General features: G+C 33.3%; 1 protein-coding gene across 4 annotated transcripts in view; it reads right to left on the bottom strand.

Annotated features, from left to right (window-relative positions):
• Nucleotides 1-541: 541 nt before the first annotated feature.
• Nucleotides 542-21,858, bottom strand: part of YTHDC1 (YTH domain containing 1) — a 36,589-nt gene continuing 15,272 nt past the window's right edge. The window contains exons 5-17 of one of the 4 annotated variants that reach the window (XM_032259306.1): nucleotides 19,998-20,087; nucleotides 19,476-19,529; nucleotides 18,765-18,859; nucleotides 16,852-16,960; nucleotides 16,652-16,769; nucleotides 11,094-11,178; nucleotides 9,720-9,886; nucleotides 7,113-7,195; nucleotides 5,779-5,815; nucleotides 5,643-5,682; nucleotides 5,474-5,536; nucleotides 3,571-3,705; nucleotides 542-1,540 (exon numbers count right to left, since the gene is read on the bottom strand). In XM_032259306.1, the coding sequence (XP_032115197.1) occupies nucleotides 1,316-1,540; nucleotides 3,571-3,705; nucleotides 5,474-5,536; nucleotides 5,643-5,682; nucleotides 5,779-5,815; nucleotides 7,113-7,195; nucleotides 9,720-9,886; nucleotides 11,094-11,178; nucleotides 16,652-16,769; nucleotides 16,852-16,960; nucleotides 18,765-18,859; nucleotides 19,476-19,529; nucleotides 19,998-20,087 (1,301 nt within the window). In that variant the 3' untranslated portion in view covers nucleotides 542-1,315. Of the gene's footprint in view, nucleotides 1,541-3,570; nucleotides 3,706-5,473; nucleotides 5,537-5,642; nucleotides 5,707-5,778; nucleotides 5,816-7,112; nucleotides 7,196-9,719; nucleotides 9,887-11,093; nucleotides 11,179-16,651; nucleotides 16,770-16,851; nucleotides 16,961-18,764; nucleotides 18,860-19,475; nucleotides 19,530-19,997; nucleotides 20,088-21,858 lie in introns of all 4 variants that reach the window. The other 3 variants (XM_032259305.1, XM_032259308.1, XM_032259307.1) reach the window with 3 other exon arrangements.

A 21,858-nucleotide genomic window follows, 5' to 3' on the forward strand; every position in this document is an offset into this window, starting at 1 on the left:
TATTCAAATATTCCTAATGTTTATAAAGGCCAAATTCCAAAAGTCAAAACTCCAGGTGTAATTCAAGAAAATTAAAATTCAAAAAATTATTTCATAAATTGTTTTCTTCGGCAGTTCTATTTCTATGTTATAGCTGGTTACCACTGGGAGAGCTGGACAGTTAACTTAAAATACAGAACTAATGTTAAGAGAGTTAAAAGTCCATTTATGAAGTAAAGTAGAAAGCATGTACAAAGTAGTTTCACTTACCAAAGACTAAAACAACAAACAGAAAACCTAAATAAACAATTCTGTAATCAGAGTACCCTCAAAAATGTTATCAGGTGTATAAATACTTAGCCAAAATACTAACATAACTCTGTGTATCTTATATTAGAAAGAGAAGCAAGCTTTTCATTACTCCTAGGTCAATCATTTCTGCTAAAATGTGCCTCAAAAAAAGCAAATCTGGTTCCTATAATCCCTAAACAAACAGCATTCTTTTTTGTCCATTATTGCATAATAAAAACTTGCAACTAGATAAGAAAAAAAATACGGAAGGTAAGTGTCAATCTTTACCAATTTATTTTATACAAAACAGTAGCAATGTAGAATATGGGAATCATCTTCCGCTGCCACGCACGCAAGTTGTGAACATTCCAAGGCAATGTATACAGTTTGGAGAGGAAGGCTAAACAATAGCATCAACCACGCTACCGAACATAGGAATTTTTCATTTAAAAAGATTAAAAATTAGATACCAATGTCTTCTTAATATTGCTCTCATCATTGAAGACTGAAGAAAAATAAAAAGTGACTTTATAAGTTTAAAAAAAAAAGAGGCAAAGGGGAAAAAAACCAAGAGGCTGCTACAACACTGCCATACAAACCATCATACTTCAATATTTGCATACTTGATAGCAGCATTATTTTTACTGAACCGTGTGCAACTACATGTAGAAACACATCAAAGTAAAATATCATGGCAGTTATCAATCAAGATAAAAAAAGAAAAAAACAAACAAATAACTCTAGGATGAACACACTATAAGATGAACATTTATGGAGAAAGAATCAATATCTACATTCTTGGACTGTTCCATTCTGCCTCAACAAAAGTGTCAATTCAACTGTCAACGGTGCATTTTTGGCGGATTTGAGTATTTCCAGTTCTTATGATACTGCATGCTTGGAACAAAGGTGGGTCATAATAAATCCTTCTACACAATGAACTTTATAGGTAGACAGCTGAAAATAAATTTACTACTTGTAAACACACACAAAAAAAATACAAGATTTTTTGTATCTTTAAACAATCATTGCTTCCAAAAGCGGATTATCTTCGATATCGACCTCTCTCCCCTCGGTCTCTGTCCCGATCACATAATCGCTCTCTTTCTCTTTCTCTATCACGTCCTCTATCTCGCTCTCTGTCTCTTCTGTTATCTCTAGGGCGGTCTCGCTCTCGTTCACGATCTCTTTCACGGGGTCTACTTCTCCGACCACTGACAACAGCTTGTGTTCGACGAAGGAAATCATCCACCCTCATATCATAATCATGCTAGAAAAGGGATGAAATGTATTAGGTATGTCAAAAATGCAAATAGTGTAAGTGGATCCCTGATTTAAAAAAAAAAATTTATGGAATAATTTTAAAATATATATAAAAAATAAAAAATTCCCTATGAGGTAACTGAGGTTCGAGAACACTCTAAAGAAATGCATTAATAAATTAATTCCCAGAAAGTAACATGCTGACATAGTTTAGAAAAAGGTTGATGTCTCATTAGACATCTATAAGAGATTATACAAATCTCTTCATGCCATTTTCCATTTAACTTTAATGACTTATCCATCTGATCCCTTCAGTAAAATTTAGGTCAAAGAAATTAATTAGTGATGACCTTCAACCATTATTCACATATGCTGCCAATTATGCTAAGTGTCACCAATGTTTTTCTGGAATAGGCCAGCTCTACATGTTTCCTCCAATTCTACCAACTTCAATTTTACAAAATGAACCAACTCTGCCCTCTTAAGGTGAAATTAGAAAGTATTATATTCCGTATTTTCTTTCAAACTCAATTGTTACAACTACATGATGTGCAAGGAAGATGTCGCTGCTCCTAAACTTGGCCTCTGCTCTAGTTTAAACTTTCTGAGTTCTCAGCTCACCTTATTGATTTTGGACCCTTTTCAAAACTTAGCTAAAGAAAGATTCAAAAACAATTTCACATTACCCTTTATATATAATAATATGTGATTATGTAAGCAGAGAATATGTATACTAACCAAAAACCCACTACATAAAGATCCATAAAACAGAACTTGTTAAAAAGGATAAATAGAGTTCAGGAAAAAAAAAATCTTAGACTTTGTATTTTAAAAGCCACGTGATCACTTACAGGAATTTTTAAAACACCACAACCCATCTAGTCAACTAAGATTTCATCATAAATAGACTGTATTGTTTCTTTCTTGTATGCCTAACTAAAAACAAACAAATTACTAATTAAGTTTGTCAACTGGTTAATTAGTACTCTCAAGTTATTTTAAAAGGTCATACGATTTGATTTGGAGAAAATAACTACCTTGATGAGGATAAGGAAGTTACTGACAACACATAAAAATGTCTCAAAGATAGGGTAGAAAGCTGCTCTGACTCTCACAAATATGCTCACTCTTCGTCTTAAGTGGGAAAATAAAAAGGTGTTTATTTGGCCCCATACAAACTCATCACCCTAAGTAAGGAGGGGAAAACATTCTAACTTGTGTATCCTACTTTAACAACAAAACTACTTTCTAAGCTATCAAATGTAAATGCATATGAATTATGCTTCCAACACCTGCCAGAGGACAATTCCACTTTTTAAAATAAGAGTACTATTAGTAAAAAATAAATAAGTAGCATTTAATAAACTCAACCCCACTACTGAAAAACCCAGAAAAGAAAAAAAAGATAGAGTCTATCTTTTTTCATTGGTCCTATTTTGAAGGCATCAAAGAGAGCTTTCACATCAACCTTATCAAATAATTAACAGAACCAATTAATAAAGGACAATTATTCTTCTGCTACATATCATAACAATCTGGTTATTCTCTGCTAGCATCATCACAATAACCAGAGGTAAAACAATTCATCAGTTACTAGTTTTAACATTTGGTAGAATATAGAGCTCATTAGCTATCTTAATACACCATCTATCCTACAAAACTTGGATCAGAATTCACAAAAGTTCAGAAATATCTATTAACAATATTAATTACACAGTATAATTAAAATCTGAATATGGAAAGAACACAGCCAAGGAACTATACACCTACGACATTTACCTAAAAGGAGTTATATTTGTAGGAGTTTGCCTTAAGCAGTTTGTGATTTGATCAGTAAAAGAAATATATTCTATCTATATAATCCAAAGGGGCATAATCAGGCATTTTTAATAAAAACAAACTGAGAATTACTCCAAAACAGTCTGCAGTAAGAATATGCAACGGTCTGTCATTCACCATACTCTAGTCTCCCCATATTTAAATTACCTACAGAATTCTAAATAGTTCCCTCACACCTTTGCCTCCTTGTGCACTTACTACTCGTTTATCTCTGTATCTTGCTTCATGTGGTACTGGATGATGTCCTGAGTAAGGGGGATGCGCTTGAGGAGGTGGAGCATGGTGCTGATAATAAGGATGGTGTGGAGGTTGTTCCATTCCTGGATAAGGGGGCTAAAAAAGGAAAACCATTTCCATTAAAAATCTACCAAATACCTTTGTAAACAAGCTATTCTTAGAACCTTTCATCCAAACCACCAATCCTAAACAAATAGCTGAATCTGAACTAGAGATTTACTTTGATGGCATTAAAGTGTTTCAAAATATCCTTTTTGTTTGTTGAAAATTATACATCATCTAAGATATAACGTTTATACTTTTCTACTCCTATCATACAAATACTAATGGAAATAGCAAACACGTACATGGTGCTTACTGTGAGCCAGGCATTGTTCTAAGCACTTTACTAGTCTCAATTAATTCTCACAGCGACCTTATGAGATAGACACTCTTGTTCCTAGTTTACAAAAGGGTAAACTGAGGCAACAAGGAGTTAACTAACCTGCTTATAGTCACACTACTGTTAAAGTGGTGAAGCAGGCATACAACATCAGGCATCCTAGTTCTACAACTGGTGAACTGGTTAACCACTTTGTATGTATCTATGCTTAAAAACATCAACAAGCCAAGTATGATGGCTGATGCCCACATTCTAATGCTTTAGAGGGCTGAGGCAGAAGAATCCCTTAAGCCAGGGGTTGGAGACCAGACTGGGAAACAGAGTGAGATCCCGTGTCTGTAAAAAAAATTAGCCAGGCACAGTGGCATGCATCTGTACTCCCAACTACTCAGGAAGCTGAGGTAGGAGGACCACTTGTGCCCAGGAGTTCAAGACTGCAGAGAGCTATGATCACACCACTGCACTCCAGCCTGGGAGACCAAATGAAACTGTCTCTTAAAAAAAAAAAAAAGGTCCAGGAGCTAATTAACTTTTAAATGCCATTATGAAATGAATAAAGTGTAGATCAAAGATTATTTTCATAGTTACTATCAAGATCATATATTAAATATTTCCATTTTTAAAATTTCCTAGAATCTACAGGGAAAAGTGTCATAACCATCTGCATATAATGGTGTAAAACTGTATACCTTAAAGTAAAACAAAAGTCAGATGAAGAGGCCATATAACATAGAGCATTTAAAATAAAGAGATGCATGTGAAGAAACGCAGAAGCTACTTAAGCTTCCAGGTTTTTATTTCTTGAAAATTAATACTTCAGCTATCTTCAATATCCTAAAATATACTCTAAGAGAAAAATTCAGTTTTCTTAAAGGAAATAATTAAACAGCAGTAATAATCAGGGTCTAATTAATCTTATTTTACAGAGAAAATTAAATTTAGTGAGGCACTATGCTAAACTTCACATGTACTTTGTAAATTTATTTTCTTGACAGTGAGACTGATACTACTACATTAAATATTAAGCTATACCAGGACAGTCATGATGTTCATTTCATTAACCAGGACATAATCAGAACAAGCACAGTACCTTGCACAGAATAAGTACTAAATATTATATTTGATGAGCCAAAGAATCAATGAATACCCATGAAATTTTACAGATGAGGAAAACTAAGAGTTGTATTAAGAAATTGACCCAAGGTCATACAGTTGGGAAGAAAAAGAAATGTATTTGAACCCAAGCAGACCTTTCACTACTAATCACTACAATATGCTATTACGGTTCTCAAGCCTGTACTATTAACACAAATAACTTTTAGTGTTTAGTTTGAAAGACAGCATACAATCATTTACCACCAAAAATCTGTATTTTAAGTCTCTTTAATGAGTAACTGTAGCAATCATATTCTGACTAAGCACCTGAAATGTTAGAAATGCAAATGAAGTTATATAACTTGTAAAAATAAGAGCAATACAAACCATTCCTTGCCAAGGTGGTGGTGGTCCCATGTTATGAAATTCCCTCACATAATCATTGTAGGACTAAAATGAAAGATGATAATGTCAATATAATTAAAAATTATCACAGAACTGCAAAATAAATCTGAGCCTGATTTCATCTATATTAAAGATAAAATGAAATGCTTACCCCATTTAAAAACACATCTCGGCGAACTCCTGAAAATCGTCTGTTGGGAATAAGATTTGTGAAACTAAATTCAGGTAATTCATAAGCTAGTTCCAAGAATGTAATTCAAAGCTAGGCAAGAGCGAACCCGACTTACCTGTCGACTTCCTGGTATCGTGGATCCTTTAAATACCCTGTTCAAACATCAAGCATTTGAGTAAATCAAATTTATATTTTTCTATTTTGGCATTATAATTAAACCTTCCTTACCAATCGTTTCAATTCTTTCCATGAAATATGTACTTTAAGTGATGCTATTACTGTATTATCCCATTTTCAAATTTTCTTCTCAGATTACATGATAATCTAGGAAGTAACTAAATAATTATATTGCAGAATTGTAAACTGCTAGAGAAACTTTCATATATGTATCTTCTATGTTCACAGTCCAAATATTGCTAATCAGAAAATTTCTTCATTTTGCATCATAGGGAACGCAAGGGCATCGGAACTATCTTGAGCACACTATGACAGGACTGACTTCCTTAAAACAAATGTTTACTTTCCACCTTGGGTATATATAGGCCTTACCAAGTAAACCACAGACAAGCTTTTCAAAATGTAAACTTAAAATGGGGGGGAAATTGCAAATGTTGCAAAAATGAAGATGTATACTGTGTAAACGAAAAATCCATGGTGATTAGAAAAATATTCTTTCCCCTGCTTCTTTTAGTAAAAATCCAACAAATTAAAATGTAAAAACATTTGAGTTGTCATGTTACTAGGGAAAAACTATTTTCACTTTCTACAACAGAATCTCCTATTTTGGAAGAATGAGGCTTATCAAGCCACTTGTTATATAATAATTCTATTATGATCACTAACATCAATCTCTATTATGATCACTAACATCAATCTCCTTGTCTAAGTTTCACAAGTGTATCACTGACTCTGTTCTAAATATATGATATCCTTTCTTGAATATAGTTTGCTCTTTTAAATTCCAGTAAGGGATACATTGAAAAGCTATATTTACATTACATACTGAATATTTCCCATTCTTCTCCAAAGACATAAAGATTAAAAAAAAAAAAAAAAAAAAGCATTATATGAATATATATATATCACATGAAATGCTAACTACCACAAGGAACAAAAAAACCTGATAGAATGTAAACTTATTGCTTTTCATAACTACATTTAATCTTAAACACATGTGCAGATAAGTTTCCATTTTTGCAAAATTAGCAATTTCAGGTAATTAATAGGATATGATGAGTTACACTGGAATAGATTAGACAACCTTAACAAAGTTAAGGGAAGAATCACACTAATGACAACTACTAAAATTTCCCAAGATTTAAGTAGTCAGGTCTTGAATTTTTTTCACTTTTAAAACTGTAGGATTGTGAATTTTGTTTTTTTGTTTTGTTTTGTTTTTTTTTTTCAATAATTTGAAATCAAATATCTGCAGGATTATAAAATATTAACCTGGTCTCTGGTGAAACTCAGGGGGATAGTCAATCCTTGGTTTCTTTCTGCTGTTATGAATATCATAATCTTCTGGTCGACGCCTACACAAATTAGACATATTAGAAATTAAACCAAAAACTGCTGGGAGAACAAAGAGTAAAGCAAGAGTTTCTGACAGAGATAAGTACAAAGAATAATCCATTATTTACTTTAAATTAACATCTTAATTTTTAGTAAGCAAATTATTTTTAAATTCCTACATTTTGATTCTCAAATTAATTCCTATAAACCAAGCTTTAAATGTAGTGCTGGAAGCACATATCCCCTGCCATCTCATGCTACGAGAAAACTGCAGACTAGTCCGATCAAAACATGTAAGTCACATTTTAGTAGTCTAAACAAAAGTAAACAAAGCCATTCTCAAACTAAGTATCAGTTTAACAATTAAAACACTTTCCCAAATAAAGTCTCCATTCAGTTGAAAAATAAAAATAGAAAACCTATCATTATTTACAATATGTAACTCTAAAATCTATATATTTAAAACTTATAAATGTCATTTTAGGTTAAGTCTAAACAAAATTAAGAATTTATTTTTCCTCTTCTTTGCACAAAATTATGATTTTACATGATCATACAGAAAATTTGATACTTATTAAAAGCAACTTTACATGAAAGTTTTTAAAATCTTAAAAGTTTAAAAAACTAATTTCTTAATATTCCTTAATAACATTTAATTCTTCTTTCTACATTTAATGACATTTAAGAATTAAGGGAATTTTTTTCCAGAGACAATGCCTCAAAATAAAATTGCTTTTATAAATCGGCAAGTAATGGGTCAGAATTTTAACAGAGTTCATAAAACTAGTTCAAAATATATTCTTTGGAAGGTGAAATTTTACTGACTACAGAGGGCTGTTCTTTACTGTCTTCCATAAATTGGGTTAATACATCATTAAATACACTTCAATTTACTTAGCAGCTAATAAAGAATTAAACAAAAAAAAAGGTCCAAAATATTTAGAAAATATATATATCTTTTTACCCTTAAGATCTAAACAACCTGGCATTCACTAAGTTTTCAGCTATTTGTTTGCGTGCCAACTGCTTTCATTAACTTTTTCAACACAAGTTCACTCAAACTGTAAAGTTTTGTGCAATAATCCCAAGCCCCCCAACAGAATAAAAACAGTTGCATCTACAATAAATAATACTAAGAAAATTAAAAGCTGGTTTAAAAAATAAACATACCGCTTTCCTGTAGTTTGGGGAGTGCATTTACGACCGGTATAAAACATGATAGTAACAGTTCATATAGTAGTCCAACTACTGACTTTAAGCTGTAAGCCACATACATAAATGGAGGCCCTGGCAGGCTTGAGAGAAGGTGTAGTGGTGTAATAAGTATAGTTTGCAGTCCATTGCAAAACTGAGGTAAAAACTTCACTTGTATATACTGTATTGCACTGGAAACCTCTTAGCTTAAAACTTCAAAAGACATCTTGGTGCTCAGTCCTTTTAGGCCAAAAATAAGGGGCTCTGCCAGGTTTCCTCCTACCTAATCGACAGTGTCCTTTTTAAGCTCAAAGAAATGGGGACTCTTGTTGGATTATCTGTACCTACCACAGGATGTTTCCACCAAAAGGAAATTTAACCAAAGGTTTCATCCCATCAACCATACATCCAATAGTCTTTAGCAGAATATTTTAGATTTAGCTGTGTGCAAATCTACACAGGGGAAGGTGTTGGGTAGAAGGGCTTAAATCAGTTCTTTGCAAAGACTTCTCCAATTCTGTACAAGTTAAACCCCCTTTTTCTGGAAAATGCTGTTTAGTTCATAAAGTAGTGATCAATAACATGGCGATCCTCTAAAAAACACTTTAAGTCCACAGGTACTGCCAGCATCTGGAAAAGTTGTAAACAGACACAGCAACAGCCCTTCTTTTTGGTTTGTTGCCGGGTCTCCCAGGGCCACTTGATCCCCTTTGGAAAGAACCTATTGTTTTCAGAAGATCAGCAAGATGTATGAATTCACTGGGTACATGTTAGAGAATATTTGGCAATAGGATTAACACATCACGGTGATAAAATCTGAAATAGTCCCAATAATGCTCCTCTTGAATATCAAAATAACTTAAATATTTTATCCTCTAAATGAGGCGTCATCTTCTGAAAAAATATTAGTGATCCTTTATAAAAGTCCCATATCTGATAAGGCTTATCCAGAGACACACCTGAAAGAAAAGGCTTTTTACAAAATATTAACAATTTTTGCAAATAAAGACTTCCTCCTCTTCCTTTCTAGCCTGTTCTTAGCAACAAATGCCTACCTCATTTCAATTGTATACATTGTATTATCACAGCATTATCTAATCTGAACTGGTTATCACTGGTTATCAGATAATTTTTCTGCATAAGGAAAGATCCCCATTTTCCTCTTGAAAAATGACTGAGACCAAGGTGACCATGTGAAATCCTCAATGAAGCCACAAACTAGTCCATGCAGCTTGATTTGAGGATTTTCTCTTTCTTCTTTACCGCAGGACAAACTTTTGACGAATCATATTCCTCCATCATGTTATTCTGATACATGTGCCTATTATCAGTCCAAAGAACGTTTCTAACCTTCCCACATCCCGGACTGGTTCTCGACGGGATGGACGTCCTCGAGATCTGGGCTGAGAATGCATTCTTCTCTTGTGACGCATTTTATGAATGACCTGATACAAGTCAATACTTTCATCGGGGGGAAATAGAAGACAAAGCTGGGTTCCACATTCAAGTTCAATTTCCTAGAATAGGAAAGTAGCAATTTATAAAACAAAAACAGGCCCTTTCAACAGGCTTGTATTTTCGTGATGTAGTAGAACAAAAACTGACTTGGACGCTTTCTTTCCAAAGCTGATGATCATGTGGGATTCGAATAAAACTTCCAGATTTATAAAACATTTCAAAAGTGTTTCGTATATATTTATATGAAGGGTAATAACTAAAAGTACAGAATCTCCAAAGTTAAATACACAAATGCAGTTGCTTAAAATGCTGTGACAATCACCCTCTGAAAAAAAGGGAATATTTCTTTGTGCAAAATACAAAAATATCAGAGCAAACTCATTTATCTTAATACAATGCAGGAAAAATACATGTTAGTGTATGCGCCAGCAACTTTGATATATAATCTACAAAATGCACTGAAATTCTTTAAATTTACCACAAAGGCAGACCAATCTATGGGCTTTTAAAAATTAAATCATTTTCAATTACAGTATAAACATTTTTACTTATGAGGAATAAAACATCGTATTACTTCTGTGCATCCAGGCATAGTGGCTCATGCCTATAATTCCAGCACTTTGGGAGTCCCAGGCAGGCGGATCTCTTGAGGCCAGGAGTTTGGGACCAGCCTCGCAAAATGGTGAAACCCAGTCTCAACCAAAAATACAAAAATTAGCCACTTGCATAACCTGGTCTTCAAAACAATAACAATTAATATTAAAAAATAAAATTTCTAGTTCAGAATTATGTGAGAAAACTACAAGGGTCAAAGGTTTGGTTTATTTTAAATTACTCCACATTTTCACTTCCTTTTGCAGATTTGAAAACCTGACTAAATATATTTAATCTTCTCAGAAAATTGCTTTCTACTCAGAAAACATGAGCACATATACTTAGTAACAATTCTAAAATGTATTACAGAAACTAAGAATCTGTTAGACAGTGATAATAGAGTTAAAAAGATAATTAAAATCTGGCCAATTCTCTTTAAAAATATTTCCTTCAATTATATGGAAAGTACCATATAAAGCTACCTATATTTCAATATTAATGGATGTCTTATTAGTCTTAATCACAGTAATTATAACTTCAGATAAGACTGTTTTCTCAAATACTCACATGATCTCCTTCATAAAAAAATGGTTAAAACAAATCCATCAATAAAGATCTATAAAAGGATTGATTAAATGTATGTTTTTTGAAGAATCAATTAAAACCACAAACCTGTCCATCACGTCCAATCTTTACTGGTTTATGTTCATTCCAAGGATTGGTGAGATGAGCCGACTTAGTGAAGGGTAATTCACGCCTAAATACAAAATAATATCAATTATATTCTGCTGCAGAATCCCGTGAGGGCCTTATACTACCTTTAGTAGTGAATTCCTGTATTGTGACTTAAATATGACTAAAATTTTAAAAATCACTTACTATGGTTCGGTGTTTTCCCTACAGAAAGCCTCGTCAGAGACTAGCTTTTTCCATGTTCTCCAGTTTTCTAAAAAGAGCTTAAAAGCAACGGCTTGAGAACCAAGACAACTTGGGGCTTAAACCCCAGCTCTCTTCTCTGAGCCTGAATCTATTCCTCTGATAACAAGAATATCACCATATATTTTATAGTTATTTTACACAGTTTGCAAATGAAATGACACATAAAATATTTAGCATATCCCTTGTTTCTGTGAACTTAAAAAGTACTTATTAACTGATCAAAAAGAAGCTGGATCTTAATCCAGCTGTTAACATCAAATGAAAAGAGAAGTGTCTCCTAATTTTAGTTGGAGGCTGTTTTCCCTGATTCAACTGTAGTCCCTCATTCAATATGGCAATATTCTTCACTACCCATAGAATGGCTTGAGTTGTGCAATAAATATTTATAAATTCATATATTTGTATTAATTATGCCCTCTATTGAAACTCGAGGGCAGTATCTATATAATTTAAATACTAATAACCTGGTTTTAAGATCTCTGAGCCATAGGACAAAATGGTCTTACCAAACTTAAAAAGATATCCTGTATTTTTCTACTTCTTTGTCAACCTAGCACAATGTCATATGAATACAAAAATGACACATAACAGTTGTTAGCTACCAAGAAATAACTGTAAATTAACAGTATCTGATAAGGTTTTATCTATCTTTGCATAAAACAAGTAATGCCAAAATAGATAAATACTTTAAAGAACTATTCACTGTGCCTACAATACAAATGAAACTGTTCAGCCAAAGGACAAAGATGAGAAAAACAAGAGTTTGCATCCCTAACATTTCTTCCATAGCCATCAAAGAAAAATAAACAATCATGCACAATTTTCAAAGAGAATGGGTACCATGTGCACAATACAGGTTTGTTTTTTTAATAGGGGTGGTTTTATCTATTTTAAAAGAAAGAAAAATAAACAGAAAATGCTTTACGAAAGAAGTGGCACATGAGATAAGTTTAAAAGAAAAGCAACCCAGGTAAAGCCTTATGTAGATAACTAAGCAGGGTTACATTTGAAACAAAGAGAAGGGCTAGAACAGAGGCATAATGGAAAGGGGAAAACATAAGTAACTTTGTCCAGTGAACATGCCATACACATAACCTTACATGAATTTTCTTGAAGGTGAATATTGACTGCTCAGATCTTTTTTTAAATTTATTTTTATGTTTTAGAGATAGGATCTCACTATTTTGTCCAGGCTGGTCTCAAACACTTAGGCTCAAGCAATCCTCCCACCTCAGTCTCACAAAATAATAGGATTACAGGCATGAGTCACTGCACCCAGCATGAATGCTCGGATTTTATATAATTTTTTTTAAACCTCAAAAAAAAGCTTTGACATTTTGCAGGGAATAAGAAGTTTTTTAGAGTTAAATTAACAAGGTGGTATGTTCTATGACGGTAATTATATATACATCATACATCACACACACACACACACACACACACACGGAAGAGTGGTCAGTGAGTAATGAAAACACCAAGTATCAGTTAAAAGCTTGGTTTGTCTAATAAGCACCTTACTTCACTTATCAAAAGTGAGTGAAGAGGAATGTTTTTTCCCCCTTTGCAGGCTGTCAGAAGTAGAAAGACTAGAACAAGTCCACACCAAAGCTTAGAATATTCAGAGGCAGAGATCTAGTTAGTTTTCTTTGTATTTTGTTCAATACTTTAGATTTTTCTTCTAATTGCCAGTTTAAAAGTTATAGGAAAGGAATAAATGAATACCTACAGCTACCAAAATACAGGAAGGTTATAAACGGGATTATCACTGTTATTTAAATATCAGCAATTAAACATCTATGATCCAAAGTAGAAGTAAAAGCATATGCCAAGCTAGATGTATCACTTGGGGTTGAGATTCTTTGGTGGCACTGGTTCTAACTAGATTCAAGAGACATCTGTTCACTGTTTCAACACAGTTAATCTCAGCCAGAACATCACAGAAAACTGTGAAGCCTGAGGCAAAACAGGGCTCAGAATAAATTAAGAGAAATTACAGGGTCCGTGGTCTATATATCATCCTTACTTTATCCTTTCTTCTCAGATCACAATTATAGAACAAGCAACCTAACAGTTACCTTCTACGTAGGTATGTTATAAAGAAGCATACAGATACAACTTATCTTTACTGTGAGTTCTTTGAGAACATGGGAAGAACTCTCTGACATAAGTGATTCTGCAAATAGGGCAAATTGAACAAAAGAACGTAAAATTGTGCAGTTTTTTGTTTTGACAAAGAGTCTCACTGTTGCCCGGGCTGGAGTGCAGTGACATGATCTTGGCTTGCTGCAACCTCCGCCTCCTGAGTTAAAGCAATTCTCATGCCTCAGCATCCCAAATAGCTGAGACTATAGGCATGCGCCACCACACCTGACTAATTTTTATATTTTTAGTAGAGACGGGGTTTCACCATGTTGGCCAGGCTGGTCTTGAACTCCTGGCCTCAAGTGATCCACTAGCCTCAGCCTCCCAAAGTGCTGGGATTACAGGCGTGAGCCACCATGCCCAGCCATGCAGAGGCTCTATATGCTGAATAGTGGTTTGTTGATTAAGGCTAAAAGGAATAATGGAGAGACTTTGAAAGAAAAGAGAAATGGGTTATTTAGAATGGACATGAACATAAAACCTAGTCAGTAAATATAACTCTGGATAAATATTTCATAGATTATGCCTTATTTTGAGATAATTACAGGTGGAAATCTTAGTAAGTCACTTTTTATGCCTCCCTCTGTTTTTCAGCTAAAACATGACACTTATCTGGTCCCAATCTTCCATGTGCCTACCAACCACTTGAACCGTCAGGGATTTTAACAGGTTTGAGGTGGGTCTCAAGATTCTGCATTTTAACTATCAGATGCTACTGATACAAGTGATAGAGGGATAACCCCTAAAGAAGCTTAAGTCTAGTTATTATTAAATCTAAAGGGTCCTTAAATTGAAATCTCATGACTATCATATCTGAAAAAGAAAAAAATATTAATAGCAGTTACTGTTATTGATAGCAAAGTCCTTAGCATTTGTATTTATTAAATTTAAATTGTTTTAATTCTGAGACTCAAATGTAATTCTCACTATATAGAGAGGATTTAAACTCAGAGTTCAAGTGACTTACCTAAGGAAGTATCAGTGTTAGAAATATCACATGCCCTCCAGAATTATAAAGTATTGTAAAATTACTCGAACAGAACTTAGTGGTATTAAAAAAATTAAAATTATAGTTTTATTGTATAAAAATATTTGTAAATATTTTTATCTAAACCCATAAACTTACTTTAAAATAATAAAAGTACTTTACTGTCCATAATTTTATACTTCACGATAGTAGGACAGTCAATTTGGGTTTGTCTTTACCGCTTCTGTTACTTTACACATTTCAAACAAGTTAGTAAAATAGTCAATAAGTCAATGAAGAGGAACATGATGAATAATCCATGAAAAAATTAATCTTAAAATTAAGAAACAAATTTTTTTATCAGTAATGTAAAAATGACGGCTAACACAATAAGTAACATTCAAAACAAAATCTGCTGCCACCCATGTAAAAATGGAGAATTATTTTCTCTCCTGTTCTCAAGAAAGCAACACCTGCAAATACGTTACATTACCATGTTTCCTCTGGCCTTTACGGACACGGACACACACACACACGCACAAAATTTAAAAAATGTGAATTTCTCTACTAAAAAGTAATCACTACTTCCCCTATAAAGTGTTACCAGATTTTCAAACTTTAATTATAACTTACTTATAATTTTGATTTCTAACAAACTATAAATTTGTATTTTTAAACTCCTGGGAGCAATAGAGTGGAGGTGGGGGATAGCTCACTGCCTAACATTGCATTCCAGTACCACAATTACGTATTTTTTCATTTATTGTACCTTTCCATGAGGATATGTGCACAATTACTTCCACATATATTTGAGACAAACTATAATTTAACTATTTTCTACTTCGAAGAATTTAGATGATATCCAATTCTTCCCCACAGAAAGTAATAATTGGATGAAGTATTTTTTCTGATAACTTTTTGCTATGCTATTATCAACCTAATACAGTTATGTGTCACTTAATGACAGGATACAATTCATCAGATGATTTCACTGTGTGAACATCACAGAATGTATTTACACAAACCTAAATGGTACAGTCTACTACATACCTAGGATATATGGTAAGACCTATGTCTTCTAGCCTACCAATCTGCACAGCATGTTACTGTACTGAATAGTGTACGTAACTGCAACACAATGGAAAGTACTTGTGTATCTCAACATAGAAAAGGTATAGTAAAATATGGTACTATAGGTACCTCTTACAGGTCCTATAATCTTAAGGGACAAGATTCTTTCTTGATGGATATGTCATTATGCAGTAAGTGACTGTATGGCATTTCTACTTTGTCACTGCCCCTATCTTCACAGCTCCTCACTATCCTACAGTGAAAGCTTAGACTGACTCATATTCATTCATTCTTACCCATCTTTGCCATTTGATCTTCTCTTTTACTACCATCTGCTTCATAAAAAAATGTGGCTCCTGATCCTACTCAAACATATATCCTCCCACCCACCATAGTTTGTTTCCATGCCCTTCCTTGACTTAGTCTGCTTTCCTGCATATGCACAGCATTTTTTTCTTAACCAATTCCTCTGTGCTCTTCAAGATCCAATATCCATAAATAACTTAAAACTCACAAAGTTAACTATCTCCTTTCAGACACTTAACAAAAATTAATTTTATAGGTAATAGACTTGTGTGTGCCATGTAAAGATCACTTAAATAATGAGCTTCTTGTGTAAAATAATTCAGTAAGCAGTAAGGACCTAAAAATAGTGACAACTCTTTTCAAAATAAACCTTATTATTTTTCTAATAAAAGTTAAATAGTAACTCAGTTTTAAAAGATCACAATAGCAACTAAAACATCATTTGCTAACCTCCTCAAAAAATATGAATTGTCCACAACTAAATTAGTTACCTCTGAAGCTGTCAGTCTAAGTCAGAGTACTTATTTCCCATTCCACAATAGCTGACACTTTAAATCGCTAAAATTATATAGATATGCCAGACATTTCAAGCCACTGTCCAATTCATTTACTGCTATATTACTAATACAGAAAACAAACACAACTTTAGACTTAATATACCTTTGTTGTTTGTGTCCTACATTAGATGATAAAGGTAGTAAACAAGGTAAGGTAAGCATATGTTGATGGTTTTACTTTAACACATTATTCTAAACTGGCAGCATATTCAAAACTTCAGTTATCTATACTAAAGTGTCTAATTTACCTGCAAATCCAGTCAATTTTAAAGACACCTCCCAGCATTTTAGCACTCATTCCTGCTGGAAGCACCCAGTGTATAGGAGATCCTCCGTGATGTGATTCTGAAGAAAGTCTTGCAAACCCTAAGAGAATCATATCATAATATAATATGTAGATGCTAATATAATTAATGTGTTTACATGTCCAAATTATTTTTATTCTTACCTTGAAATTTTCCACTCTCTCTGACAGAAAATATTAAGATAACACTCCTTGCAGATCTGAATGCAACATTTAATTTCTTCTCATTTACAGGGAGCGTGGACCATACACCCTATACAAATAACATAGAGACCACAAAGTGCAATTAACTACAAATCTTTTGGGTTTCCAGTTATGTTTGGAAAAAAAAAAAAAAAAAAAAAAACTACATGTTTTGGTGTGCTTTCAATTTAAGTAAGCTATAATGAAGAAAGGTTTGATTTATCAGCTGTCAGAATAATGTAGTAATAATTTATAAAAACCTAAGAGAAAAATGGAGACAATTACCAACTTTACAAGATTAAAGCTACCAGTAAACACACAGAGGTGGGGTTCAAATCAAAGGGACCAGAATTCTATACAGTAAAACCAATCACCTACAATTATTTTAATAGTACAACCATTTACAGTGGTAAATACATCCTGTTTGAAGATGAATCACAACTTAGAAGTTTGTATTCCTGAAAAACTGTGCCTAATCAAGAAATTAAAACTTACTGTATTAGTCAAGGATCTAGCATTTTTCTATTTAAGTTCATTTTTTAAAGCAGTTTTTAAGTTCAAATATTTATGTATCAACAGTTTGACTGAAGAGGCCTATGTTTTACCTACAGCTGGAAGGTATTTGTTAATTTCTATGGCATTTTAACCAATTCTTCATTCTTAACAGATAAAAAGAAACAGAGTAATAAGGTAAGACAGATACTATGCTATCATTCAGCTCACACCAATCTGCTCATACAAACAACATGCACACTAAGTGCTTATAGTTGTTCCTCAGTCTCTGTAGGGGACTGGTTCCAGGACCCATGCGGACCAAAATCTGAGGATGCTCAAGTCCCTCACATAAAATGGCATAGTATTTGCATATAACCTACGCATATACCCCCATATACTTTAAATCACCTCTAGAATACACACACCTAATACAATGTAAATGCTATGTGAATAGTGGTTACACTGTGTTTAAATTTGTATTTTCTCTTGTATTATTTCTATTCCTTTTTCATTTAATGTTTCAATCCAGTTAGTTAAATCCAAAGATGAGGAACCCTGTGGATACTGAGGGCCAATGTACTTCTGCCTAAATCCACCTCAGTTGGAGAACAGAATAAGGCTATCTGGTATATTGTTTCCTTCTGTTTGTAAAGTTTTATGGGTGTCCTTAAGTTAGAAATATAGAATATTGACAGAAATATGGTTAGAAAAATGTTTAGCTTTAGTTTTATGTTTCTGAATATCAGTTGAAGCTGTACAGTTACTCAACTTAAAACAAGAACAGCAAAACATTATAACAGCTAGTGTAACACACAACTGTAATTTTGTAGCCAAACATAAAAAGGAAATAGTATCTTACAACATCCTACAGCAAGTATGCATATCTTTTTTGCAAAGTCTGGAGGGGCCTTTAAGCTAATTCTTCCTTTTTCTTCTAAATGATCTTAATTCTAAAAAAATAAAACTCTTCATAAAAGAATGATTTCAAAAGAACCTCAAAGTATAAATCAAGCATCAACATAAAAAAAATTGGTTAACTACAGATACTTTTAGAAGTGTTAGCACAATAAATGAGCCACTTAGTACAGAAACAAAAATCAACAGAAACAGGATCTTTTACAGCAAAAAGTTAAACTGTATAGCCTTTAACATTTAATATTCTGACTCCTAAAATCATCTTAAAAAAAAAAAAGAAAGAAAACTCAAATTACAAGCAGGTTGACTGACTACAAACCAGATCCTAAATGGCAACTGGAACATAGTTCTTTAAAACTGTAATGAAAATCACAGTACCTTATGTTACTTGATGTAATACAAGTCTACTTTCCCATTTAAAAATTTTAGTATTACGATAGTTTCAACAGAACTGATGCTAATACCTTAGCTTTGGCAAGAGACACATTCTCATGGTTGTTACTCTTTATGAGGAAAAATCTTGCATCTTGAAGCACATATTTGAGTTTACTGGTTTGATCTGAAAAAAAGAAACCCAAATTGATTAACCACAGGCCATTATCACACAAAGGGGTCAAAACTGTACTAACTGAAATCAGCCCTCCACAACCCAGCTGAACTTTTAAAAAGCAACAATCACCCATTCAACCTGGAAGGCTAAGCCACAACATGTAATAAAGCAAAGGTAAGAAAAAGACAATCAGCATATTGCAAGAAGTTAAACCTAACCTAGTGATGTTCCGATATATCAAATCCACATTTAAGTATGAAAATAGTTACCGAGTTTTATAGATTTTCTTAATCAGATTCAAGAGTGGTAACAGACCATTATGCTATATACATACATATTTATACACACACATCTATAACATACACACACACACACACACACACACACACACACACACCCCATCCCATTTTGTCCAAAAACTAAAATATTCTGAAATGTTTGGTATTATCCTAAAAGATACATAGTAAGAAGCAGACACAGAGCATTCTATGTAAGATATTATTTTTTTCTTCATGTAATATATCGGAACATTACTACATTAAAAGCAGCTATTAATGGAGAACCAATAAGGCAAAATAATGACTATGCAGCATGCAATGAAAACAATTTCAAATTTAAATGATACCTTTTCGGACAGCACGAACGGAAGATGATAATTTCTCATGCTTCTTTTCTGAACCTGTATTTAGCCAAAGTACATTTGTTCAGATTGAGCTTTAATAGAGATAAGACAAAATTTCTACAGTCTTGTCACATAAAATTCTCATTCAAGACAAATTATTCTTCCTGGCGCACCCACACACACAAAAGAACTTCTCAATGTGTACGAGTGTTTTGCTTTTTGGTTGTTTGGATTTTTTAAAAAGTATGTATATTTGAACAGTTTCCCACTCAGAAAACTAGTCACTGAATCATCATCTTCCAAGAAAAAAAAAAGTGAAAATTCCACTTAAGCAGTAACAGAACAGGATTAAAATAATAAGAAAAAGCTTAGTTTTCTCTAGAATTATTACACTGAACATGCCAAAAATCAGTACTAATGGACATCAACAAGTTCACACTAAACTACAGCCTCCACACACTTTCTAAAGCAGATTACATTAGAATCAGTCAGATACGATCACAAATACAAGTAAAATGAGAATACCTGCATATGACTCTGATGCAGAGCTTCCACTTCTATCAAAAACAATTGGAGATATGCCTCTAGCTCTCTTCCTTTCCTTCTTTTTCTCATCTAAAAAGAACCAAACAAGAGGTTTTTTTTTTTTTAATTTAATACAGAAACTAAGAGAAGTAATCAAACAAGAATGTATCATTACATGTCTAATTTTTGCATAGCCCTTATATTAGACTGTGCTCCTCTCTCCTGATCACTCAATTTCCTCAGGAGAATGTTTTATTTTAAAAACACTGTTTAACAAGTAAGGGCATCTTGCTTCTCTCATCAATTTCAGTCAAATAAAAACACATGAAGTAACTGCAAAGTCAGGTCCTTAATTGCCATATATAGGTGGACTTGAATAAAGTTTTCCAAGAGACGGAAAATCTGCAAAGCAAAAACAATTTCTTTCAAAACTGCGTCCTTTCTACGCACCAGGTAACACTGTCTTAAGTCCTTATTTTTTTAAACTCCACTACCATTCTTCATCACAATTCCAATTCTGATTCTATCTTAAGAAGTCTGATGAACCCTGGAGCCCAAAGCTTTACAACTGGAAAACAATATATATACACCATAATTAGTGATTCCCTTCTGGTTGCCATTGCTTGTTTTTGTGTTTTCCATTTCATTCTTCTTAGCCATTTCCTCCCTGGATTACTGCTCTTATTTTCAAATTCAATTCAAAATTTACCACTACAATTTTAATGGTAGCCTGTGTATTTCTGTAAGAAAGCTGAAATTTTTCAGTAAATAAAAAAGGTTTGGATTACCTGTCATTTAAGAAAGCAGTCCCAAGCTTAATTTGGAACTTTATAAACATATAAATGAGGACTGAAATGGAATTCGGCTCTCCTGTTCATTGCTATCTTAATTATACCATGATAAGCTCCTTTTGCTTTTCAGCTTAGAGATAACGGAAGAAAAAAAATGCATATACTTATTTTTACAAAAACAATGGAAAGCTGAAAAAGAATAATCAGTGATGGTGTATATAATAACCTACTACATAATGACAGCTATTTAAAAAGCTTTAAGTACTATCTCCCTTAATCCTCAGAACAAGTTCACAAGATACTCTCACTACAGATGAAGAAAACTTGGATTACAGGTGGTTAGGCAACTAGACTAGGGTCCCACAGTTCCTGAGTGGTAGAACCTAGACTCAAAGGCAGGTCCTCTGGCTTGAGCAAGTAGAAACAATATTTTACCAGTATTTTTGAAACACGGCTACAGCTTCAACTGCTTTTGGGAGCTTTTTTCATTATTTCTTTCAAAAGTCTGACATATTTCTTCTAATTTTTCCTCCATGGATATTTCTTTTAGGAGTCTAAGCGTTATGAATGGATCAGACTGAGTGTAATGTATCTCTTATTGCTGTTAAAAAAAGATTATTTTATGGTCCAAGTACTAAAAAGGGCCTGGCACAGTGACTCGGACCTGTAATTCCAGCACTTTGGGAGGTTGAGGTGGGCGGATCACTTGGGCTCAGAAGTTCAAGCAACATAGCAAGCCCCTGTCTCTATATAATATAAAGAAAAAAAAAATAATAAAAAAATTACTAAAAAGATCTCTGAGATAATGCAGGGAAAATAACAGAAGCAGAAGGTCCTACTCAATTGTTTCTATATAATGCTAAATCTAGCATTAGCATGAGAAATCTCCATGGAATTTTCATTTTTGTATGAGTAACTCCCACTGCTCTTAAGTTTATGGCCGCCTCCCCCAACTATTACTCTTAGGTCAAAAGAACAATAAAAATCATCTAATAAATAAAGCTATATGAATCGGCCTGTCGCTTTATAAAGTTACCAAAAATTCGGAGAATAAGGTAAAATAAACTGGA

The sequence above is a fragment of the Sapajus apella genome, unplaced genomic scaffold, assembly GCF_009761245.1.
Source record: "Sapajus apella isolate SASKATOON/1434 unplaced genomic scaffold, GSC_monkey_1.0 scaffold108, whole genome shotgun sequence".
NCBI lineage: Eukaryota > Metazoa > Chordata > Mammalia > Primates > Cebidae > Sapajus > Sapajus apella.